At 40.8% G+C, this 26,753-nt stretch overlaps 1 protein-coding gene across 1 annotated transcript in view; it reads right to left on the bottom strand.

Annotated features, from left to right (window-relative positions):
- The window catches only part of LOC128764929 (protocadherin-15-like), a 168,806-nt gene that overhangs the window by 56,806 nt on the left and 85,247 nt on the right, over positions 1–26,753 (bottom strand). The window contains exons 18-22 of the mRNA XM_053875217.1: positions 19,791–19,884; positions 12,764–12,892; positions 9,456–9,761; positions 6,504–6,734; positions 3,538–3,654 (exon numbers count right to left, since the gene is read on the bottom strand). Coding sequence (XP_053731192.1) covers positions 3,538–3,654; positions 6,504–6,734; positions 9,456–9,761; positions 12,764–12,892; positions 19,791–19,884 — 877 coding nt within the window. The remainder of the gene's footprint in view (positions 1–3,537; positions 3,655–6,503; positions 6,735–9,455; positions 9,762–12,763; positions 12,893–19,790; positions 19,885–26,753) is intronic.

Below are 26,753 nucleotides of genomic sequence, written 5' to 3'. Positions count from 1 at the left end.
ACAATAATTCCACAAATGTTTCTTGGCTCCCTAAATAACACTCCACCACTATTTCAAGATAATGAACGATTAATTGATTTTTCAGCTCAATTACACAAGCTGAAAAATACTTTTCCCAATTCTCTGTGAGTGAACAGAGCTCCAGCTGTTTTACTTTTTGATTCGTATTTTTAGCAGAGATTTATTTGGTTTCCTATTTCATGTGATGCTTTAACTATTTAGCTTAAAAAACATGAATTCAGCATTATCCATTCGTCCACTGGAGCTTTTAAACAGATGGTGAAAATTACCATTTCAAATGAACTCAAGTAAACAGTATACATTGACCTTAGTGTGGAAAATCGCATCATTATATCATCATTTGAAGAATTATCATGTAAATTAGTTCTCTTCAGCAAGAATTCACATTATTGTATGATAATGGAAACATCAGCAAGATAAAAAAAAAGCTTCCATGCTTTTGTGATATCGTGGAGCAAAGAAAGCTAAGAGTGACCTTCGAAAAAAAAAGGACATTTAATCTAACTAGACTGTTACATCTCTTCAAACACAAACGTGAAGAATTACAAGAAGCCAATGAAAAAAAGTCAAGGTCGCCCAGATCACTGGAAAAATGATACCAATGTGGATGCATTTGCATAAGGAAACGTGTTCCTAATTAATTAGTTTTACAAAAGGCAGTTGCTATTAATCCTGTTTTAACATTGATATTGATACCAGAATGATCCATTTAAATTGAACCTATACAGGGGAAGTGCTCCAATAATGAGCGAACACTTTGCTGAGTGGATGTTTTTTTTTTGTCCTTCTATCCTGAATTCTCCACTTTTGCGTCCAATCTCATTTAGTCTCCTTCATCATGGTGCTTGGAATGGATACAAAAAAAATAAAATAAAAAATAATATATATATATATAAATAAATCCATTCTATATCTATCAACACGTTTCTTAATGGTTTTTAATATTTTTTTTTGTCCAGAGTTGTCTAATCTATTGAAGTCCCTGCCATACACTAAACATAGTGGAAATTAATTTACCTGGTCAGGGTAATTACAGTGCTATAACCTGAACATGTAACTTATATTGGAATTTCAAAAAGAAAAAAAATATATATATATTGTGACAGAAATGCATAACAAGACAGAAAAAAACCCCAAAAATATACAGATAATTTTTATTGAAAAATATTTTGATTTAATATAAATATAAATAGGTAACAGGATATGAAGTAGTATTAAAAATGTAGAAAAAAAAGACACAATTCAAGATAAATCATCTTATATGGTCTCTTATATACTGCATTTTACCCCATTGTGGGGGCAGGAAAGGGTCAACTCCATCCAGACTGCAGTTCCATGGTCAGACTGGGGCCGTGAGGGGGTCATTATATATTCACAACATTATTATAAATGTCTTCTCATCAAATTAGTTAGTCTTGTCTGAATGGCAGCCCAGCTGATGCAAGACTGAAAAACGAACAGCCTCTTAATGAACCAGGCTTTAATACGGCCCTTTGATTAAAACGACTCAGGGCCCCTGATTATTAATCACATTTTTATATTCAATTCTGCCCTGTAACGTTCTTGGAACGCGGCTCTCCCTTGTGAAGTGATTTTGCTCTCAGGAGAGGCAGACGCATCTTCTCGCACCAGCTGGCCCTGTGAGAGACTCACTCAGTGTCTACAGGAGGAACTGCAAGTGCACTGCAGAGGGGTTCACTGACGTGCTGTTTGTATCTACAGGCTAAACTGCACAGGAAAATGAAATGGACGCTGTCCAATAAAACTCTCAACGGAGGTGAGAGTATTTCATCTGCGCTATTAGGCGGGGAGTGTTGGGATACAGGCGAATAATGGCTCCAAACCTTTATGTTTTGTAAAAGTAAATCTCACACACAACTACGGCAACACACATTGTTCAATAAAAATGCAACTCAAGCTCAACACGTGATAAAAAATAAAAGGATGAGCGATAACGGTGCGAGCAAGATTTCAAATCGAACTTCGGAGCCTTTCAAGACTTAATAAATTAGTTTTAGACTGAGTTTAGCTTCTGTTTGCTGTTCAATTCAAACATGACAGTTTTATTTCATTTTACTCGGACGAGTCAGTGTTCACTTTATTCCTTCTTCTTTCTGACCTCAAACTTCAGCCAGGGTGTGAGTAGTATTGCGTGAATAAATACTCTGCACTCCCTTGGTGCCTTTGTATCAGAGCACATTTGATTCTCACAAATGCTAGTGACTTTCCTTGAAACTTCTAAGAATTCATCGCTGACTGTCTTGGTGACTGCAGGACTGCTTTGCCTTTCAAAGTTGGAGAAGCTGTTGTCCGTTCTACGTGTCAAAGTAAGCTGGTGGGAATAAGGGAAAAAGTGGAGGCACAGTAGGTGGGGATCAATGTGGCAGAACTGGTCCACAACTGTCTATGCTCACAGAAATGAAGTGACAACGAAAGTGAGTGACAGCAACTCAAGGTTTCTTTTCTTCTCTGTATGTTTTCTCCACACATTCAATCCAACCACATGGATGCTTCTGTTGATAAAATGCCTCTGAATCCAGTTCAATACCACAGTGGGTGACTAGTGTGGAAATCACATTTCTCCATCTGACGCAGCACTTCCGCCGCCAGTCAGGCTCATTGTCGCATTAAGTTTTACACCAAACAAATAAAACACAAGTTCCCGACTCCAATAACAAAGTCTTCAGAGCACACGTTCAAGAGAACGACTTCACAACTCTACTCGAGGGTAAGGGAGATCAAAATCATCACAGGGTCTCTTTCAGAGGATTAGAACAATGACTGCGGCACAGTTGAGATCTTCCACCCACCCGCAGTCGCGGCTGACACGCAGATACATCCCTCTGAGCCTTTGTGCCGGGAAGAACCACAGCACCGAGCCCAGATGAGATGCAGCAGCAGGAGGGCTACTAATAACTCGCTTCTCCGCCTTGTGCGCGAGAACACGATCACAGCTTGCAGCTGTGGATATAGATAAATTTGGATCTGCTTTTTAAAGTAAGGAGAATCAAAACAAAAAGATGTGAGGCAAAGATCTTTTAACAAACGCCATATCAGTGTTAAGATGCTGTGACTCTAATTATAGCTGCAAAATAGAAAATAAAAAACTTGTAGTAAGTGTGTTTTTGTCTCTAAAAAAGCCTTCAGATCCAAGAAAGCAACTCCATAAGTAGAGCTTCGTGTTGAAGCATACTTGGGTTGAGCTCCATGACGAGGTTCAGAATTCAATATGAACTGAATGATTCGCAGCAAAAATCCAATCCTCTCTTACACAAGAAACTCAATACATTCATGATGAGGTTCATGATGTCGCAACAGGTTAGTAAATAAAGGGATGCACCAAAGTCACCTCTCCTCATGATCTTCGTAAATGTGAGGCACAGCTGGCGGGGAGAATCAATCCGCTTGACTTCACACACGAAACATTGCTATGTTTACATCTTTAATCTTCACCTAATTTAGTCTCAACTCAAGACTCGGTGTCGACAGATGGATGAAGGGTGTGGAGACACTCACCGCTGGGTCTTGGTCCTCGGCAAAAACGGTTGTGATGACGGTTCCTTTTTCTGCATTGGGTGCCACCATGCCTTTGTACAGCGCTTGCCTGAAGACTGGCGAAAAGTCATTCATGTCCTATAAGGAGAGGAGGCATGAAAAGTAGTTTAAGTACATCACTTAAAATCAGATGGTTCAGTGTAGGGCAGGAGGATTATGCCAAAAATGATAATCGCGATTATTTTGATTCCTGTCATAATCTCGATTATTCAAATGATTATTGAACGACTTAAGATTTAGCTGTCATTAAACTTTCAAACTGAATTGAACAATGAACTGCAATAAAACAGTGTGCACCATATAAATAATAATGTAACAGTTACATTTACAACCTTCTTCATGTCAGTTAAATATTTCTCTCTAGAAACACCAATCTGTAAGGAGAGGCTTTAGAGAACAGTGGAGACAGGAGACAATATTTGGAGCTGAGCAGGCACTTGGCTGGGACGCAAAGAAGTTTCTGAGGTTCTGATTTGTAAGCTGTGATGTCATATTCCCAGTTTTTTATTCATTTTTTTGAAGAAGAAGTCACTCCTTTGATGATAAAACTTCTATGTTAGAGAGGAGCGCTTGATTTTATGACCCCATCTCAGGTTGAGCGCAAGCATTTATCCACATCCAAATATTCACTGGTATTTGAAACATCGCCAACAAGCAGTCAGCATTGCTGTTGTGACTGTCTGCCCCACGCAGGTTCTGAATACCATGCCGCTGTTGTAGAGGCGACCGAGTCAGTAACTAACAGTGTCTAATATTAGCGTCCCCCACTCCGTGTAACTAGAGGCTCGAGCTCTCTCGCTGACAGGCGGCGCTTTGTGGTGAGTGGCTCACTGTGTGTAGCGCGCTCACTGTGCCCTCCACAGCAGCTTCCCACCGGTCAGTTTTCATAGGGACGAAACGTGGTGCAGCTCTTGGCTACATCGGGACATAATGAGAGAAGCTGGGGAGACAGGTGTCTGGCTAAATAATCGTTTCATGGCGATTATCATGTTTTTATAATCGTAGGAAGACATAATCGTAATCCTGATAAAAATGTGGTTAACTGAACAGCCCTAAGTGAACAGTGAGATTTGTAACATACTCAGTAGTTGAAATGGAAACAAAGAGTTCCTCAACACTCTGGAGACCAAGTGTTTGGTGGTAAGCCAGTGTTTATCGGAGGCGGGGCCACATCCAACCATGCTGGGCAGCACCCGGCACCTACTGAATCGATAAATCATTTATATAATGAACCGCCAAGCAGCTCAAAGCTTTAAGAGTAATCGGAACAATTTTGAAATCAATACAGAGGAAACTTGGCCGTGGCCACTTGTTGGCACATGTTGCTTACCGCTTGTTAAAAATGGAGCCGCAGTTTTGTGAAGCAGCCTGAATGAGTTACTTAAAAAATGTAATAAATAAAGACCAGGACTATATGGAATTACTAGTCTGAAGATGTATTTGTCAGAGAGGTGGAGATGAAAATCATGACTTTAATTATTATTACATATCATTACCACTCTGGCGGTGTGCAAGAGTTCTGACTGTAGTTATGCCGGGTTGGAAGCTCAGTGAGCCACTCGCAACTCTCTCGCAGGAATAGCTCAGTGAGTGCTTTTCTTTTTTCACCCATCACAGTTTTGAATAAGCAAAGAGCAACAGAGTTTGGTTCAAGTGATGCAGGACGCGCTCTCAAGTCTGCTCAGCAGCTCATTAAAAGTGGGGCTAATTCATGGACTCATCAAGTGAAATAGTTAGGAGCACTCCAGCAACGTATGACACGATGGAGAAACACCAGAGCAAACTTGGAAAAAAAAAAAAACGAACCCTCTGGAGGAGTTATTTTTGGATGTAGAAGGAGTTCCAGCTTGAGTCCCTGTGTGAATCTGGTACATTCATTGTAATTCATGTCTGGCATTTCATCTGACATGGAACTGCTCTCGAATGCAGCTCCTTCTTAGAACACAGGCGGAGCGATAATGTGGAGAATTTGATCCACAACCCTCAGTTTCAACATGGACCTTGCTCATTTTTATACCTTATAACAGCCAAGAAAATGCTCACATATATTGGCATTATTCAAGTTGTCTGACCTTGTGTGATCATTTTTGCCTCAAAGACCGGCACAGGCATGAGAAACATTTTTTTTTTTTCTCTATTCTCTCAACAAATGCTAGTGAGACAAAGCTTCATGAAACAGTGTCCTTTTTTTCAGAGCCTACTAGATGTCACTCTCCTCTCTTTAATCCATTGCATAGAACAGATTGAATAGACTTAAATGAAACCTAAACGGAGACCGCCACCTGCTGAGCTCTGGGAAATGAGTTTCATGAAGTTTGACTGACCCATTGCAACTCCCAAGTACTGGATTTGAATTGTCATCGGCTGCTACCCTGAGTTCTCCAGGAGGGAGGCATCCTTGAACACTTCGCCAGAGTATCTGTGGTTAAATCTGCTTCCCAGAATTTATAATTTAGGAAACTGGACTGGTGTTGCTTTGGTTGTTTGAGTGCCACGCTTATCTTTGTGTTTTGTTCCATGCAGCCAGTTATCATCACCAAACAGTTTTGAATTTGCCCTTTCGACTTTGGATTTTTGTTTTAATGACTTTATCTTTTGTTCACCCTCAGCAACATCTTGAATATTTTGTATATATTATTTAGAAATCTGTGCATTAATGATATTCAAAGGAAAGGCATGTGTCTATATACAATTTATGGATGTATCAATTTACCAAAACACATATGGCATATTGTTCATCTTCCACAGAATGTATGTTTCATTTTGAAGTTCTTAACAGATGGTGTGCATTTTTCCCAGCCTGACATAACATTATCAAAATAACTCGGATGCAAAAACTGATTTAAGCATTTTCTGCTTTAAGCACAGCAAATGTCTCACAGTGTTTTCCACATGGACCTTGAGGTGAAACAAGGAGAATTGCTTACCGTGATGCGGACCGTGACAGTTGCCTGCCCAGGGGGCATGACCCCTCCTTGGTCGATGGCTTCCACCTGGAAAGTGTATGAAGCTCCCATGCCCATCGTAGCCAGGCCCTCGAAGTCCAGCGTCTGCAGCACAGCCAACTCTCCCGTGAGGGGATGGAGAGAAAACAACTGTCTGGCAGACTCAGTCTTTATTCGATATGTGACATTGGAGAAGAGGTCGGCGTCCACTGCCTGGAATAAGACAAATGAGGGAAGAGTTGAGAGGAGACAAGGCAGGCAACATTGAAATGGCTGTCATTTGTTGATCTTGAGGCAGCAAGAGGAAGCTGGACATTTCAAAGAATTAAATAAATAAATAAAAATAGTGGAATACAATAAAACTAAATGTTAACATTTTGACAAATGTATTTTTATGTAAATACAAGGTAGCTGCAATGAGAGCCGGATTGACTTTGTCTTACCACTTGTAACACCAACTTTTTGGTGCCGGAGTACTGTACTGTATATTCAGTGAGTGCGTCCAATTGCCACACATTTTTGTTTTGTGTTTTGTGTTTCTACTGCAGGGCTCCCTCTAGTGCTGTATGGAGGTGGACATCTGAACCAAATAATAATAAATAAAATAAATAAATAATATACTTTAAATTCTACTACAGTTTCTACTCACACTTTGAGTACTTTCTGCTAATCATGATGAAGAAGTATTTGACTCACTATCACAATGACTCACAATGAAAGCCCCCAATAAAAGTGACACACAGCCTGCAGCACTACGAACAGGTCTACAAGGTGCCAGTCTGACAACCTTCATCGTTTGGGAGGAGATATAAGACACATCGCCTCCTGCTGGAATGTGTACAACATTATGTTCAATTGATCGAAAGTTGCATTCCCCCATTACTTTGTAAAATAATCATTTTATATTATATAACCTTTTCAAATATGGCATCAGACCTGACACGTCTGACCGCAGTTGTTAAATGCGGCACCTTTAATAGTGAACCAATATATAACACACAGATATATGGAACGTATTGGTCATGCCAAGTGAACAATAATATCATCAGGCTGCTGCCATATATGGGAGTATTTGTTTGCTAGTTGGAACCTCACTTTATGAAGCAAGAACACCTTCTCATTCTTCTGAAGTGTAACTCTTAAATCTAGCTTCAGAATTAAAAAAAAAAAAAGTTCAGATGGTTAACAGGGCATCTGCAGTAAAACAAGTTTAACTAATCCAAAACTTCACCTGAATGGTTGATCAAAAGTGGCCATGGGGTTTGCTGAAGAAAAGATTAGGGATGCCCATGCCACAGTCTGAAGCCATTTAATCCAGAATGGCTGAAACACTCGTGGGTCAAACATGATGCATCATACAAGCTGAGGTGCTGAGAAGCTCATGGACTTGCCCTGCACGCTGCTGAATCTGTGATTTGGGGAGTCCGACCGCAGAAGATCTGGCGGCTGCTGTCATTTCTAAACATCACAGACTTTTAGAGTGAAGCGGTAAATCGAAAACCTTGTGTTTCAGTGTGCTATATGGGAACTGCAGCCTAATTATTATTTCAAACGGTGTCAGTACATAAAATATACATCTTAGGTTAATACTGGATTCACAAAGGACCGGCCAAAGCCAGTGCACAGCCAATTAAAATGCATTTACGGCATTTAAATGAAGAATCCCCAGTGCAACAGCAAATCATGTCTTTGTGCTGGCGTTATTATAATTGGCAACTCAGTTGCGTTTTTCCAAATGAATTCATTAAACAGTAGCGCCAAGTTTCATGTATGCCACATATATTCCGTAACCTCAGAAGCACTAATGAAAGCTCAGAGGCTCGCCTGGTGTCCTGCCAGTTTCCCATCTCTATTTGTCCAAGTGTTGTTGTCAGGGAGATGAATGGGGTCAATGTGCACGTTCTGCTTTTAACTGTCCGTTACATTATCGCTCTTTAGAAAGTGTCACTCACAATTTGCCGGGAATGACTTCCGCCTCAACAAAGTGTGTCCTCTCTCTAGTCTGTAATGCACATCACTAACATGAAGTCATATTCGAGGGAAATTATCTGACAGTCCACACGCTGGAGAGGTTGAATCTGATTGCAGTGTTTGTTTCGTCCATCACATTCTTTAAAAAAAAATGTTCAGAACATTTTATAGTGAAGTTGTGTTTCACAATTGGAGTCATCAGCGTGTCAGTACCGGAAGTAAAAAACATGGCAGTACGAATAAAAGTGGTGGTGATAATAATAATAATAATAATAATAATAATAATAATAATAATAATAATAATAATAATAATAATAATAATAATGATGCTGATGATGCTGATGATAATAATAATAATAATAATTGAGCAGTAGTATTTATGAGTAATAAAAGTAGGAACATTAGAAGAGGATGAGGAGTAGGAGGACTAGGAGAAGGAAGAGGAGGAGGAGCAGGAGGAGGAAGAGGAGAAGGAGGAAGGAGGAGGAGGAAGGGGAGTTGCAGTAGCCATCGGAGTGGATGTACTGTACATAGGGGGAGTGGCAGTCACATTAGTCAGAGGAGGAAGAAGATAAGTAGTAGTAAGAGAAATGGTAGCAGTAGGATGTTGTACAGAAGTAGGAGGATGACTAGAAATAGCTAGATAAAAGTAGTAATGACAGCGAAAAGTGGTCGTCAGAATGACAGCACAACTAGCAGTAGGATGAGTTGGAGTGACAGTAGTCCAAAAACGAGAAGAGGCAGAAGTAGTAGTAGTTATTGAAGTAGAAGAACATAGGAGTAATGGCATTAACATCCGAAACAGTAGGAAGAGGATGAGAAGTAGTAGGTGAAATGGTTGCAGTAGGATGTAGTAGTGGAAGCGGTTACAGCAATAGAGGTGGTGATGACAGACGTTGTAGTTGGAGGACTGGTAGTAATTTCCCTTCATAACATGAGGTACCTCACAGGGTGAAGACTTACGCTGAGCTTCAGCACCACGGTGCCCACAGGGGTGTTCTCAGGTACGTTCACCACGTACGTCTGCTGTGAGAATACAGGGCTGTTGTCATCAATATCCTTGACCTCTACCGACAGGGTCAAGGTGGTCCGGCGTGGGTCCACCGCTCCATCTGACGCTTCCACCACCAGCTCATACTTGCTCCTGAGCTCCCTGTCCAGAGGGACTCTGGTGTAGATGCTGCCGTTAGTGCGGATTATGAACAAGTCCGGGTGATTCACGATCCGGTAGCGCACCTGCCCATTAGCCCCAGCATCTGGATCTGTGGCCTGGGGAGATTGGAAATGATCACAGGGCTTTGTTTTCCGAAGATATATGATCTTCTATTGTGTTGACTGCGAAGGAAACGCGTCCAGATTTCTGGCTTCACAATGCATAAACCCCACCTTCTGCCTCAGTGTTTGAGCAATCTGCTCCGACTCTTTTGTTGTCAAGCATGTGATCCCTTCAACCAGCAGGTTTGGGGAAGTCGTTTTCGAACAAATCTGCCCGCTAATTCACAGCAGCGGCTTATCAAAGAGCCTGAAACATGACGTCCAGATCTCAATAGTTTAGCGTGACATTTTTCTTGTTTCATTCAACTTCAAATAGACATTTTACATGTGTTGCTTCAAGAAGACATAAAAATTGATAAACATTTAGGTATATCAACATCAGCACATCACATTCACAAGCACACGTTACGGATTTAAAAACTAAAACAGGCTCATGTTCCATTCGGCAGACAGCAGCTGTTTTGTGTTTGATGTGATCCATTACATGATCCATTAGAGCTTGGCTTTCTTTTCAACGCCTTGCATATTTACAGAAGCTTGAAGCACAATCCCAAGTAAGCCGCAGTGCCAAGATGAAACAACGCTCTTAAGTTCCACTCTCATTTCTTCAGTCCTCCCATCTGACTGTCAAACGGTTAATGAGAACGTGCATCAGGAACAGATTAAAATGATCAGAAAATGACACTAAAATAGTCAATGTAAAATGAAGACACACTCATGCAGGGACGTCACTGGATTACTTTTAATTACACTGCATATGTGACAGCTCATTATTCAGCTGCTCTGTACAGTGTCTGGGGGTATGTTGCCGCTCCCATGGCGCAATGTTAATGTCTGGCTTTGACAAAGGAGAGAGAAATGTGGAGGATGATCAAACGCATCTCAATATTATTTTTTGCCTGAACTTCACCAAAGAGCCACGAGGAGACAGGACGGTTTGTACATATTTGCATAGGTAATGAACAGCCCACACAGCACAAATTCATATTTCCTCGTAAGGCTTCAAAAGTCAAAAGCATCACAAATTAATTTTGGGTGGGGGAATTTTGGGGAGTGAAATACAGATTCTTTTGGGGCGCCACATATTATGAGGATAGACGTGAAGTGAAATGATACTTTTTACACCGTAAAATTGGCGTAAAGCAGGCGGCTTCCTATAGCCTCTATTGTCACGTGAAAAAAGTCGGTCAATCTGCTGGGGGCGGGTCTAAAGTTAGTGGGAAGTCAACATGGTGGATCTGAGAGGCAGAATCGCAGCCCTTCATACTCAGTGCAAGTATATTAAAGCAGCACAACTTAAAATTTTATTATTATTATTTTTTCATATTTCCTGAGATGATTAATTCATACTGAACAGACATAAATCTTTGAGTGTGGTTCTCAGGCTCTCCCCAGTAGTTTTTCTCAGGGTAGGTGTGCTGGAGTTTCTCCATACATTTCTGACGGTCCAACTTAACTTTTTACATTAAAAGGCAGACTCTTTCCTGCTAGTCACACTTCACTGCATGTTAACAAAACAGCATATAACTCCCCTTACACTATGAAAATCTCAGTTTAGGGACGAGAGAACTGGAGAGGATCCTGCTTGCTATTACTATAACAGTCTTCTAGAAAATACAAGTTCCTCAGTGCGACCCACCAGAGCGTCACTGATAGGACCACATGACCATCACCCTACTTTACAGTAGACTGCAATGTTCCCTATAAGCTTCACGCGCAATTGCGCACAGCTGATACGATCTCAGCGCACAAAAATATCTATGCGCCGCAACAAAAATTCATCCTGAATTGAATATAAGTTACCGCAATTCCCGGACTGCAGGCCTTCTGACAGCGCTACATAGACAATGGAGCGAACAGCAACTAGAAGAGCTGCTATTTGAGGTGAACTATTGGAGCTGGATGATGTTTAAGAGCTCATTCCTTTTGAAGACACTCGTGATTGGTCAAAATGTGAGCGTGCACAGAGCCAATCGGGCGGCTGAGTTACACAAAACGAGAGAGAGAGAATCGTTGCAGCGCATATATATATATATATATATATATATCGCTCATCTTGGTCAAGGTGAAGGCTCAGAGAGTTTGTGTGTTTGATCAGACGCATGAAAAATTTGAGGGAACGTTGGTAGATGGGCGCGAAATCTGCTTTCCTCCGTTTTAAAAATGGCCGATGTGAATGGTCACACTGAAGAGTCCAGGAGAAAACAGGAACCGAGCAAGAATCCAGAAAGCAGTCAACTTCGGACGTGCAAACAAGCCCTGGCGAGAAGCTACCTACTAAAGGGCTTGATGCTGCTTCTATTGGACTTGTACGTCAGTCATTGTCTACACTGCTGGTCTCTTGCTGTTGTCCAATGTGGGGAAGGTATTTTCGTAATACTGATGCGCGTGGCAATGACCATTTAATCGTAATGGCAAAAGTAAAGTGTACATATAGCCAACCAAAGGGATTATCAAGTGTGCTAATGTCAGCTAGCCATTTTATGATACAAATAGTCAGGCCAATTTAATTTTATTCGCAGCGTTGATGCAATGTCTCCCCAGTGTCCCTCTTCCGTTCCGGAAGACACAGCATGATCCTGCACGGCGTTACTGGGAGGCGTGACCAGCGTGTCGATAACAGTGGTCATAAAGGTGTTAACTGGCTTTATTCATGCAGTAGGCTTCAGTGCCATTTGAGGTATGTAGTTAAATCCTGATTGAGAACGTGGTTGCTGGATTTGCGTGAAGATTAATCTTGCGAAAAACATCAGGACAATTAATCTATGCTAATTGGAAAAGTCTGCTGGCTCCGTGGAGCAGAACAAAGACAGTCAGCCGGGAAGCAGCTTGTGATTACAAATCTGCCCCAACAAGATTAAAGAAGTCGGGAAATCCCGAGTCATGTTTAATGGACGACATCGACGGTGATGCTTAGTCATAACAGATGAGTTGGCACATTCCACCAAAACAAAGAAAAGCTCGATTTGACGTGTTGCACTGCAGAGAGACGTTACCTGGACTTGCCCGACAAAGAGATCCTTCTCCTCTTCTTGCACAGTGAAATTAGTAGGGAAGGTGGCGTCAAACTCCGGGTCGTTGTCGTTCACATCAGTCACGACAATGTTGACGGTAGTCGTTGATGTCTAAAAGTGAGAGCAGCAAAAGCGCTTTAGTTAACGTTAACCCTTGTGGTGTATTTGGGTCAGGCAATTTTGAGAGTAAATAAGTCTTGAGTTTATTTTGCCCTTTAGCACCTGAGCTGCCTGCTTCTCCTCCTACTATTTCAGGTCTTCAGAGCCGCAGCCTGGATTCCCACATCCAGCCAAACATCTGCCTCTCACATCAATCACAATCTTTTCTCCCTCTATTCCGCTCACCCAGTTTGTCACTTCTTTTCTAGGTCCTCTTTTCTCCATCTCTCCATCCTTCCTACCCACCCACAGAAACCAAGGCATCATACAGCCACTTTCTTTGCAAACTTTAACAGGTGTTAATAATTGTTAGTTATTGTGTCATTCAGAGTGAGATTTCAGTGACTATTCCAGAGTGAAATACAGCCACTCTTTGCAAGATGCTAATCTTTAGCATATTATGCTCAATTGCCATCTAATATGGTTAAAATACACATACAAATAACTTGCATATTTACGCTAATATATGTCCCCTTTTCTGAATGTAGCCCAAAGTTTAAATCCACTCTAAAAACTCCTCAATTCAAATGTTAGGAGATTTTGCTTTAAGATCAAGCAAATAGAAGGCGACATTCCAAAAACGATGCAAGTGATGTCGGTCTAATTGCTCTCCGGTGTTTTAACATGAAAGGTCACTTTAACTTGTGTGTTTTGACCAGATTCAGGTTGATTCCAAACGCCTGAGTGTTGCCCTTGATGAAAAGTGGAAATCTCAATCACAGATTTTGTGTTTGAAATGAAAGGATGCACCAGACGCACACTCTCTTCATTGTAAAAGCTACCTTGAAAAGAACAAACAGGCGAAAGGCATTTTTTAATTACCACACATTTTTAACTGAACTTAAATAAACTTGATTCTTCTGGTTTAAATTAGGTCTGAATCAAGAGAGATCAGCTGCAGGCAGAAGATTTGTGGACTTTATGCCTAAATGTTTGCTAGATCTGGTCCAGGAGCATCACATTTTTGCTTTGCTTTGCTTTTATACCTTATATATTGCTTCCATTGCAGCCAAAATTGTTTTCAAGGTTGGGAATTGGTAATTTATACAGCAGGTTTCCAGAGTAGGGTGGGAGTCAAAGTGCTTTACAGTAACAGTAAAAACAATTTTAAACATACTCGCAGATTAATACAGGATTTAAGACAGAATGAGAAAGACATAGTGAAAAAAAAAAAATGATGGAAACAGCTGTGTCTATAACCTGAATTTAAAGCGCTCCTCTGCCTGCACCAGTAATATCTGGAGGGAGACCGCTCCAGCCACAGAGAGGGCCTCGGATCTCTTGTGTGGGTGACTACTGAGTGCACATGGCGCAGCAGTCCCAAGAGACAACTTATAAAGAAGTGTGTGATTGTTCAAAGATGTGCTCCCATTAATAGACATGAATGGGGATTCCATCTGCCATTGTCATTCAAATTTTCACAAATAGCTAAAGTAAAACTGAATGAAAACATGAGAAAAAAAAGGCAGACAATTTGCAAAACTAGTTATCCTGGTTGGGGAGAAAGATTTTCTTCATATCGATAAAAACAGATGACTTTTTGCCATGGAAATTGGTTTTGCGGATATACAATGACATCATATTGTTTTGTGTCACTCACTGATGACATCATCTCATGGCGAACTCTTCTCTCAATAATTGCAAAATGATAACAAAAGGAAACAGGCATAAAGTTGCATTTTCATTTTTGCGCATTTTCTCAAAAAAACATTGCACATGTCAAAACATTCGGAGGGAAACCGCAGTATTGTTTCCAGCACAGACGAGAAAGCTAAAACTCACCTATTTAGCCTGAGAAAATAAATAAAAATAAACCTCTCCAGTCAGCATCACTCCACAGCTTCATTACGGTTAGTAACTCGAGTCTATTTCTTCTTGAACACCCATGATGGTTAACGCACTTCTGCACATCCCAAAGATGAAAGTGTCTGCTGAGTGACCAATAATGTCATGCCATTATATAAACAACCCCCCAGGTTAAACATGAAACCCAGTGAATATTTCTCTTCCTGCTGCTCTACCTCTCGTGTGGCCCAAGGCTCAGTCCTGCGGCTGCTTCTCTGCAACATCTATCCCCTTCCCTTTGGCCATATACAGTATTCCGAAGACACATTATCAATTTCCACTTTCCCTCTTGCCGTTGAACTCGTAAAAGCCACGCCCCTTTTTTGTGAAACGTTTTCTCCTGTTAGCAAAGTATAACAACATAGCTGTCATAAAGGATAAGTACAATAATTGTGAGAGAAATGCAGCAGTAATTGCACTGCATGGGGCCTCAGCGACGGGTGAGATATGGGAGGAGTCGATCCATTACAGGAGGAAATGCTTCCCAGCAGAAGACCGTTTGAAGTTGCCCTAACTGAGGAGACGTTCAGCAGCACATGTCACAAAGGAAATGACCTAGTTAATGCCACCTTCATCTGACTGTCCACAGGGAAAGGCTTCGACATTGTTGTTTGCTTTGTTCCAGCATCTGAGAAATGCATAATCAGTGCTTTCATAGAGAAACTGGCGTGGCTCAGACTCGGCTGCAAAATCTCAGACTTAATGCGCTTTCATTACTCCAGCACAGTGGTGCCGAGGCTTCTTAGTTGCTGTGGTGATGGGCTCTACTTATTTCTCATTTCAGCAGAGACCTGGAGCCCATTAATAACTCCCTCCTGGCACCAGTGTCCTTATCAAAGCTCTGACTGCTTGAGCCACAAGTCTGATTCATGAGCCATCATTTGTTTAGGCAGCAAAAGATGAGGGACGGTGACAACCAAGCCGCCAACTTTATATCGATGTGACACGTTGTTCATGATAATAAGAGTTGTAATTACACTCACTGTGTCTGCTACTTCATCCAATTAATTAAGGTGATATACGGTGAGAGAAATTACTCAATAAAAGAAAAACTCTGCACCGGGAATTTGCTTTTGTGTACAACGAAAATATTCCAAGCTGAAACACCTCCATACCCCAAAGTTGTTGTTGTTCATGAATAAGACGTTCTTCATGATAAAATGATTTAATTTTTCTGAAGTCTTGATCACATCGATTTGTAAATCGAGGTGCAGGAAGGGGACCAAGCTGTAGCCAAGTGTTGACTGCGTTCAGATTTACTTTATTTATTGGCATTTTTGAGACTGAAAAATGTGCAGACAGAGTACAGGCATCTTGTGTTTCAGATTGTTAAACTGTCAGTGAAAGTAAATATGCACTAATTTCTACTGACAGGAGATCATTTTCTTCCCAATGCGCCTGAATTCATAGCAGAAAACTGACATCCTCACAGGAGGAACTCAGAGACTAGACCGAGAAGGGGCCAGTTAGGGCTTGGGCGCTTCCGTCACGACACAGCGACGCCCAGCGAGGGGTCTCCACAGCACTTCATTGAGCATCACATGTAGTTTTGTTGATGTGTAGGATGTCACTTCCCTGTCTGGGATGTTTACCCGGGAGAATAAAGTAGTTATTCGATCAGAGATAATGCTGGGATATAGGTATGATCGAACCTAATGTTTAGCTCCAACCCTGGATCTAACGGGACGTTGAAACCAGGATTGCGGGCGAAACTGGATTCTGGTCAGTGAAAACAGGAACCCCACTCTGTGGCCACAGTTGGATGATATTGCTTCATTTAACATTCTATCTTTCAAGAATGTCCTACACATCAATTGGCTTCACTCTTTGCCCAGTGGAATGACAGTAGGTTTGCATGATAAATTGTTTAAAAAAATGGGATTTCAATAAACATTGATTTACATTTGCATTTAATTTACAAACCGACTGGATGCTCCCAAGCTGCGCTGCAAGCCTCTACTTTCTGAGTTCCCACGATGCTCATGGCTTCGCCATCAGCCAATGACGAAGCGCCTTGTAGTCACGTTTGACTTGAGACGTGGTACGCAGTAGTGATTGGATATTTCACATCATGTACACAGAAGGTCTCATCATTTTGAGGACAACTTCATTGTCAATCCATGTGATCGGTATCTGAGATCAGCAGCAAAAACCCTGATCGGAGGATCCCTACCACAATTTTTTATCAGCAACTCAAACGTCATAAGTTTGGGGCTGCAACTTTGTTGTGGCCTGGTTTATGTGGGCAATAAGCTTCATATTTCCTGAGGAAAAAAATCACGTCAGGGTATTGTGATATCAATTCTTAGCTAAAAAAATTGTGATTCATATTTATCCCCCGAATCGTTCAGGCCGAAACGCCAGTTCTACTTACAGAGTCTCCAGGATGTTCGAGCTTCTTGCTTGCTCTCTATCCCTCACAATGTTGGGTTTACGCTCTGTATCCAGTCCATACGAGGCCATCATTGAAACCCCACCTCATGTCTCTCCATTCATTTTTACTTTTCCACTTTAATAACCTAGTTTGATTGTTTTTGAAAGAGACCTAAATGATTTTATTTTCCTCTCCCGCTTGAGTCATGCCGCGTATAATAGAAGCACTGCGTATGGCAGAAGACTTTCTGAGACGGACAGAGAAGCGCAACATGCATATAAACAAACAACACGCATACGACACAGCTGGAAACTCTGGGACAACAAGACCTGAACTTATCACTTGATCAACTCGATAAAGACAACAAAATATGTGCATTAACTGGTGATCAAATGAAACACATGTTGTGCATGTAATGTGCTATGATGATGAGATGCCATGATGTGGCATGCAGTATAGCATAAATGTGAAGCGGAACCATTTCCATGATTTTATTTGAGAGAATGCTGAATAATTTGACGATAAGTTAACTGAAAATCTGTGACGGTATCCATTTCACTGTGAATTTCTAAATGGTAAATGTGTGATTCCTACTGCAGGCTGGTAATATGCCGAGCACAAATGTGACTGTGCTGTCTATTGTGAGTCCATCCTGCTCTTAAAAGGCACTTAACATTTCCCCACTGTTCTCAAAGGTCACTGTCCCACTGGATAAGCACTTGAGAACATCTGCACTTCCACCTCTGCAAATGAACTCCTGCTTTCTTTGAAGACACGTATATGGAGTCAGCGTTAGAAGAAAAACAAAGTTAACTCGGAGGCAAATGTAGAAGCTGTGTCTGGGTATGAATTCAAGAACTCCCCCTTGGCACCTCTTCCAGACGGCCATTATCCCTTCCTAATCTATTTATTCTTTCCTCTCTAACAGCCAATTCCTTGTCACCTTCCGTTCCCATATCCAAAAAGTTCTATGAGATCACAAACTTGGCCCCGCTCTCTTCCTTTATAGCTGCACTTACTAAGCCCTGCCAAAAGCAAAACGTCAAGACAGATATCTAGCCGTCACTGTTCAGGTGAGCGGGTTGGCAATCATCATCACTTCACTCGCGGCTAATAAGCTAATGTTTATTACCTTTCATGGAGACCATCTAAAGGAGGAAACCGCATTTAACCTCTGCTGAGATAGAAACAGCTGCATACACCGCACTAACTGTTGTGAGGCCTAATTAAATTAAGATGCTTTATATGATTAATGGCTCTCCATGGGAGCCCGAATACGTGACGCCAGCAGTCACATTTAAATGGCTGGCAGGAGAATAGTGACAACTGCCAACATAAACATCTCCCGGTCAATTCAATGGCAGCATATTCGGATTGTGATTAGAGTTGTCGCATGCATTTGGAGTAACTGAGGTCGATTAAAGGATCCCCATTGTCAGAGATATCTGCGGCCTTAGCAAGATGAAATGTCACCTCAAATTAAAAAAATAGTGTAATAGTAAATCATTCACTTTTCAGAAAAGAACACACATTTTTTTTGCTATGTTTAACCTGTTCATATGACCTAAGAGTTTCTGACGTCCAGAAACAAGCACGTTCACATAAACCCCCTAGAAAAACAACTCAACTGCATTGGAAGACTTTTCTGTTTCTGCAAGTGGTTTTGGCTTTCCTAAAGAAGTTCTTCAAGCTGCAGCCAAGGTGCTACCGCACTCTCCTTACGCAGGACATTTCACAGCAGGTAGTTTCCGAGACATGACCAACTACATGCAGGTTTTACATTGCTGAACCACATGTTCAGTTGAATTGTTAGTTGTAATCGAGACCACCAATCCAATATATCCTATATCCCTCAAGACTCTGAGGGCCTAGAAGAGACAGAGACCAAACTGAACACTGAACAAACAAACTACTTTGATCCAGCATTTTTGTTCTGGAATAATTTTGAATAAGTGACTACAGTTTTGTTTGTAGAAAGAAACAAATCTATGTGTCTATATGACTGACCTATGCTTCTGTATTGTGTCCTTAGTTCTGAGTCTAGTCCCTAGTTCAGTGCTGCCACTTAAATAAAACAATGACTTTTGCATCACAAACATCAATAAACACCCTTTCGAATGAATACAACTATGAACTTGGTGTTGTCCACGGCAAGAATGACGATAACCATTAGTGGAATGTGCGAGAAACCATCTCAACGGATACGCTGCGCTTCTCAAATCAGCATCTCTGTATATCTGTTCAACATTCCATTGATACTGAAAAACACCTTATCATTTAACTAACCACTGTACGTGTCCCTAATGGCATGTCAAATTATTCTACAACAAAACCAAGTTATGGCATCAGCCATTTTTGTATTGCTTGTAAACTTCAAATGTAACTTGGTAAATACTGCCATTTGATTTTTTATTTTGACGCAGAGCTACCGACTGGTGAAGGAAAAAAAAAATCCACATGACTATATCATCTGCAAACATCATGGTCCACAGAAAGTCCTCTTTAACCTTGTCTATAAATCACCATAGCAAACAGATAGCTTCTGGACGGCAAGGGTAAACAAACAATGAAACGCAATGACCAAATATTTCCAAACAAGGTGAACATGAATAGCTTTCTCAGAATTCTTACTCCGCCTGGGTTGCCATCCGATGCTGTGACAGTCAGCTGGTAGCGGTCGGTCGTCTCCCTGTCCAGAGGTTTTCCAAGAAGTAGAAGGCCAATCCTGTTAAGACATGATCTGATAAGTGACTTGCAAATCGTCCCCATCAACTAAAGTGCATTTGGTAAGGGGGTCTGGAGGGTTTTTCAATTGAAAATCTGTTCCACAGAGTAGGAGATTTATAGAATCATCCTGAGTATTGCGGCTCCAACTGAGAGTGATTGAATAGGCTGCATTCCACAGTTTATTTACTTCCCACTTAGGCAGCCTGATAGAAGATAGTGGCTAATAAAGGTGGATGAGTGCAGGGTGAGGAGCAGGTGGGCTTTTAAATGCTCCCACTCCATCTCTCCTTTGTGGAGCGCAGAGTGATTCATATTTTAGTGGGAAAAAAAGGCAGCAGTCGCAGCAACCATTCGCTCATTCACACATCACATGTCGCCACATTTGGCATTCCGCTGTGAACAATTTCACCAGAGGCAGGCTGAAATACCCAACAGTTCATCTCATCGGTGCAGCACGCACTAAATAATTTCATTACCACACTCCATTCCACCAAACTTAAGACAGCATACTGACACAAGCTGACGATGAAACACTGAACTTACTTATAAATTATTTTGTTACGCAAGTCAATGACAGATTCTTGAGATTTAAAGTTGATGAACCTGACATTCAATATTTGACGAAAACTCCTGAACCGAATGAAGAGGGAGACAAGACAGCAGCATTTATTTAGCTACAAAGGTAACACAAAATCATTATTCCTGTGTCCACCGGAGGCGTAGTGAAGGAGACGTTTTGTGGAGCAGGTAAGATGCTGATAAGAAATCCAATATCAGCATGGGCACTGTGAATGTGAATACATGTGACCATGAAAATGCAGAAAGAGTCTGAAAGGGGCTTCAATTTTCATTCAGAAAAATGGCTGGATAATTCAGTGATACTGATCTATTTAAGATTTTGGCTTCAAAGAGGGCCCATTTTGAGTCTTTGCTAGAGAGCTGTAGGATGCAAGTGGCTACTCTCAAGACCTTCTTGTTTGAAGGAGTCTACACATATGATGAAGGAGGTGAACGAATAACAGAATGTACTTAAAGCACCTTCGAGGCAGAGGCGGGGGTCAAAGATTTAGATCGGAAAATGTTAGAGCTAAAACAAAACAAGACAATTGTTATTAGAACTAGCTGTACATCCACACATTCTAGCACATACTCATTCACACATACTTGTTTATGGGAGGACTTGGGGAAGCACTATCAAGGGACTGCCCACATCTGGAGTCAGATCTGGGGCCACCATGCGAGTGCCCCCCACTGAGGGCCATGGGATGAGTCCACGTTGAGGTATCACCACAGATAAAATCCTATTAAAAAGCTTAATAAGTTTCAGTCATAAAAGAACCATAAGTTTAATCATAAAATAACAGTATCCTAAAATGTAATAAATGAATTGACAGTAAATACTGTAAATATATAAGTAAATTTGCCTTTATGTTTTGGTTTAAAACTGGCAACTTATGCATTTTATTTATGACTCTGAGAATGATCAATCACCTGAAGCCCCACAATATTACCAGCACCGATCACATGCAGCGATTCATTTTTTTTTTCTTTTTTAAATGTTGGTATTGTTGTAGACCAACATATCCACCACGGGGAGCAGTCCAGACTCAAAAGTTTATGACAATGACAAACTACAAAACCAACATGGCGGCTGTGGACGAAGTATTGATATTGTACCTCTTGCACAAAAGAAGAAACAGAGGCAGCGTAGGAAGAGGCGGTGGATGGTGAGGCTGTTAAATATTTTGGGACTGGAGGACGCAGAATTTCAGTCATTGTTATGTCTTCTTCGTGTCTCATTAGAGCTACGTATCGGGTGGTAACAGCAACACTGCCCCCTATGGCTTCTGGTGGTACTGCCCTGTTTGGCCTGTAACCGTAAGTTATGTGCAGAAATAAGGACGGAATGAACACAGAGCACGGACAGACAGCTCCATCCATACAGGGATCCATATGGAATCGTGAGCATAAATGGGCATTCAGGAACGTAGGGTCCTACTGCGCTGATCTAGTAGAAGGACTCAATAATCCAAAGTAGAATTTTAAAATCGGTGTGGTATGGGCTCTCTCTTTCTGGTCCTGGTTTGCAATCCGATAGCTGTTTTTTGAATTTTATGTTCTTTGTTGTATGTTCTTTCCTGCAGATTCTTCCTTCATGTGGTCATTCAACTTTCTACTTTAGTGCTGTGTTTATTCACTTCATCAGTCACACAATGCTTTGAATTACACTCATTGAGACAAGAGTATCCCCAACTTCCTGTATTTGTATGACACGTCTGGAATGGTGGCTTTGTCGCCCCCTTGAGATCCTTGTTGATAATGATGACGATGATCGTGACGGTGATTTGACAGAATGACAAATGCCTCTCAGCCACCTGCAGAGTTCACCTCTGCTGCTACAGACATATGAGGTTCACTGATTGTGTTTGATAACAACGCTCCCGCGGCCACACACAAAAAGATTTTGTCGACATCCTGCTAACAGGACTGTGGAGCACAACAATAATGAAGGTTAGGCTCTATTCAACCTGATGCCCACCAACATCTGCTCTTTCATGCTCCACTCAGTTCAGGTCTCCATTTGTGACATTCAATTTGATGCGGATGCTGCCGCTCACGAAGGGAACCCGACAAAGGTAGCTAACTGTGAAGCGTGGACTTTAACGAAAAGGTTGTTGGGGGGCAGAAGCAACAGACAAATTACACTCTGGATTTTTCATTTAATAACCAAATCAAAGTTGTGTTTAGTGAGTTTCAATTAACTCTCAATACCATTTTTTTCCAAAACAAGAAGTGCATGAGTACTTGCATTTGAGTACTCATCAGTCCTTACGCCATTACAATAACTTAGACACACTTTTTTTCATAACATTGTTATTTGAGCAACATTCCTCAGTATGCTTTTCTTGTACATGGGTGATGGTCACAAGCTTCACCGCAGTACAAAACACAAACTTTACAAACATGTCATAAACTGACGTTCAATCGGTTTTGTGGTATCGGTGGCCATTCTATTAGTACTGAGTATGAGTACGTATGAGCCCGGTGTCATATATCCGATACTGGTATCGGTGCCAGTATCGGATACCAGCATCGGATACGATACTGGTATCGGATATACTGGCATCGAATATACATAATAAGACAATATATTCGATTTTCTACCGTGTGGCCTTTCTCAGCTACTTGAGAGGTATAGTTTTGTACAATGGCCATCCCAGGTCACCACTGGACTCTATTTAGTGTTTTTTTTGTTTTTTTTTTCTGAAAGAAACTCACGGGAACACAGCAAACTCTTCAAAAAAGGTACTCACATTCAGTCTAAACCACGTTGCCTCAAGTTTGATTTGAACCCGCAGACTTCTTGCTGTCAGGATGCAGCACTATCTTCACAAGGATATTATAAATGCAAAAAGAAATGAATGAATGATGAATGAAGCAACAATTTTGAGATGGAAGTTATTTTTCTTTTGAGTTGAGAGCTCGATGCACCAGCAAACTGGAACCCTGCCTAGCTCACTGACTCACTTTGAGCAGTTACCTCGAAGTAGAAGCATCAGCGTTGCGTCTTCAAGCTTATTGCTGCATGTCACGTTGTGCTCCTGTTTCTTGTGTATTTTGCGGCGTAATTTTCCTCCCCATGGGTCCGAAGACAGGGAGTGAGAAGATTAAGTGGATGGTGAGTTCTAGTACATTGTTTGTGTACATTGTCTGTACACAATGTACTGTATTTAGATTCTCAGTAGATTCTCAGTTTATTTTGCCTTTATTTTGTTTACTTGCCGTTTTCACTCCACTCCGCCCCACCACGTGTTGTCAGGACTCACAACTGCACCTAATCCCTTGATGAGTCTAGACTTCTATGAGTCTTAAACCCACAGGTCATAAATAGGCTTTGCCTCATTCTCTAGCTAATTCAACTTTAACCTTGTGTACTTATTTCAGTGAATGTTTTTCTCCGGTCTTGAGTCTGTTCTGGTTGTTTTTCTCATTAATCGCGGATAAGTTGCATTTATTGACTTCAAAATTTTGGACACACACGATTATTATTTATTATATTTTGAGAGTACAGCCTCCTGTAATAACGATCACATACACTTTTTTGGGGGTATCAAGATGAATGACATTCCAATGGGGAAAATGAATTTGACATGAAAGTACTGTAATTGGAGTCGCAAGCTTCCAGCTCAACATTGTTTTGGACCAATAATTATTGTTGTAGTTGAGACCACCTTGTCCAAGACCAAGTCCAAGACCAATTAGTCATACAGACACATTTATTTCGTAGAGCAAATCTGTTTTTAAATAAACAAATGAAATGCTTTTATAGTTTTGTCTGTGTTCATTTATGTCTCGGACTTGCCACTCTGTGGCCTAAACCCTGTCTCGGGTCAAAATAAGCAGTATAGTTCATTTTATATTTGTTTCCCTCCCTGCAATTCTGACCATAGACTGAATGTCTGTCATCATAAACTCAGTTTGCACACAAAAAAAGACACACAAGAGCGAAAATAAAAAACAAAATGTACTCTATTTTTTTTGTCTGAGTGTGAAGAAATCATAAAAAAATGCTAAATAACTGTGGGGTGCAGGTGTCCCCACAGAGCCACAATGCAGCAATATTTACACTTGAATCATCCCAAGTCAGTGTGTGCGTATTGATTCGGCAATGTTATATCATCAGAAAGGTACACTTTTGTGAGAGTTTTATGCTGGTTACGAGAGAAATGGCAGCCCTGTGCTAACATGTTAATGCTTTCTGCTAACTATAGCTCAGAAAGTGTGAGGGAAACACTTTTATTATGACTTATTTTTGAATAATTAAATCACAATCGTGACATATCGAATAGGACAAAGATCATCCCCCAAGTCACTGTGTGCGTATTGATTCGGCAATGATATATCATCAGTAAGGTACACTGCCGGCAAAGAGGTCTGGCTACCTTGCCGCTGAAAAAGTTGAGGTAATCTCGAACACTTTTAGACTCCTGGGAGAAACACGCTCATTGTGAACAGTTACAAAGACCTCATTAATCACCAACAGCTATATTGAGTCGCAACTATAAAGGGTTTGAAAGTGAACGATGCAAAATCCTTTCACTGAATCAAAGACTTTGCCTAAAGCATGGAAATGAATATTGCACTGTTATCACATACATCAGCTAATCCTTCTTAATTTATCATGCGATTCATCAGCACCTGCTTGAAATTGCTGACTCGGAATATTGTAATGAGGGAATGTATATGGTCTTACCAAAAAGCCAAAAATAGCAGGCGCTTATTTGACACATTTGTTCTCTTCACATTAAAACCCAAACAACACATTTGATGAGGAGGACAGCTGCATCAGATTTACAGGCTCCACACATCTCTTTCGTTCTGACACACGTCTTCAGTGAAGTGAGCAAAGAAGAAAGTGCTGCCCTCTTAAAAATGGTATCACCTTATTGCTTCTCAGATGTGTTTGTCAATGTGAGTCCTGCCTCAGACAGAGAAGGGGAGGACATTAGGGAACGAGGTAAACAGGCTTTATTTCATCACCAAACAAATGACAATATCAGCAGAGGGTGTGTGTTTATTTCTGCTGATTACATCCCGTCGATGACCTTGGTAACAATATTATTATGCTGATTAAAGAAACAGTTAATAAATTCTCATTATAAATATGTGGCATGCAAATCAATGCACCAGAGCAAATTACAATAATCATAATTAGAACGCCCTGTTTTGTGTTGCGAGATGAAGAAACCTGATCATGCGTATCAGACACTCGAGCAAAAAACACTGCGTTTTTGAGATACCTTGAGATAATGATAAACATAGCATAAGTCATTTAGTGAAAGTAAGTTTGTAAAAATATTCAGTACATAATCTAGCAAATCTGGAAACTACAATGTTGTTGTGTGTTCCCGCACTATGACCAGGTCTCATGTTAAAAAGTGTGTAACGCAATTTTATTACAAGGTTCCATAGAATATTGTTGTACTTGTGGGGTCTCACTCCAGGGGCACGGACAAACCACTTCAGTGTTCATGATTACTTTTCCAAACCACTTAGTTTATAATGCAATATACAGAAATATATAATCCTGAAATGAAAGCAATCCTTTCTACGACAATGCTGCGTTGTAATCCCTCACCATCACACTGTGCTGTTTTCAATCCACTTGTTTTTTTGTCTATTTTATCTTGCCTGTTGATTGTGCCTCTGACGTGTCTTGGTTTGTATTAAGCACTGATTTGACCTAGTAATTCCCCGGATCCAGAATAATGAACTAAATCTATCTATTTTGTGTCATACACTATATTCATGACAAAACTAAATATCAATATATCGGACCAGAATCTTTTTTTTTTTTTTTACAATTTATGATGGCAGCAAGATGCATCTTGATACAGTAAATATTAAGTCACTTGAAAACTCACTCAAAAGCGAAGACATATGTGTCAATTCAACAGAATTGACAGCCTGAGGCAGGCCTGACAAAAGGGCTGCCACAGGCTGTCAAACTCTTGCTGGTTACGAGAGAATTGTCAGCCCTGTGCTAACATGTCAGTGCTCTATGCTAACAATAGCTCTGGAAACCGTCAGGGAAAAACATTTATTATGACTTACTTTTAAATTATTAAATTGCAATCGTGACATATCGAATAGGACAAAGAATCACAGTATAGATGAGAATGGTGAAATAAATCGAGTCAGGCCAAACACATATCGTGCCAACACTAATTTAACGTAATGTAATTTCTATTTTTGGAGACATTGTTATTAATTATAAGTCGTAAACTCAAAATTTAGAAGACACATTATTTTATACTAGTGGTGGGACTTCAACGAGTTAATTATGATTAATTAATTACAACAAAA

The sequence above is a fragment of the Synchiropus splendidus genome, chromosome 9 (genome assembly GCF_027744825.2).
Source record: "Synchiropus splendidus isolate RoL2022-P1 chromosome 9, RoL_Sspl_1.0, whole genome shotgun sequence".
Taxonomy (NCBI): domain Eukaryota; kingdom Metazoa; phylum Chordata; class Actinopteri; order Syngnathiformes; family Callionymidae; genus Synchiropus; species Synchiropus splendidus.
This window is presented reverse-complemented; position numbering and strand designations above follow the sequence as displayed.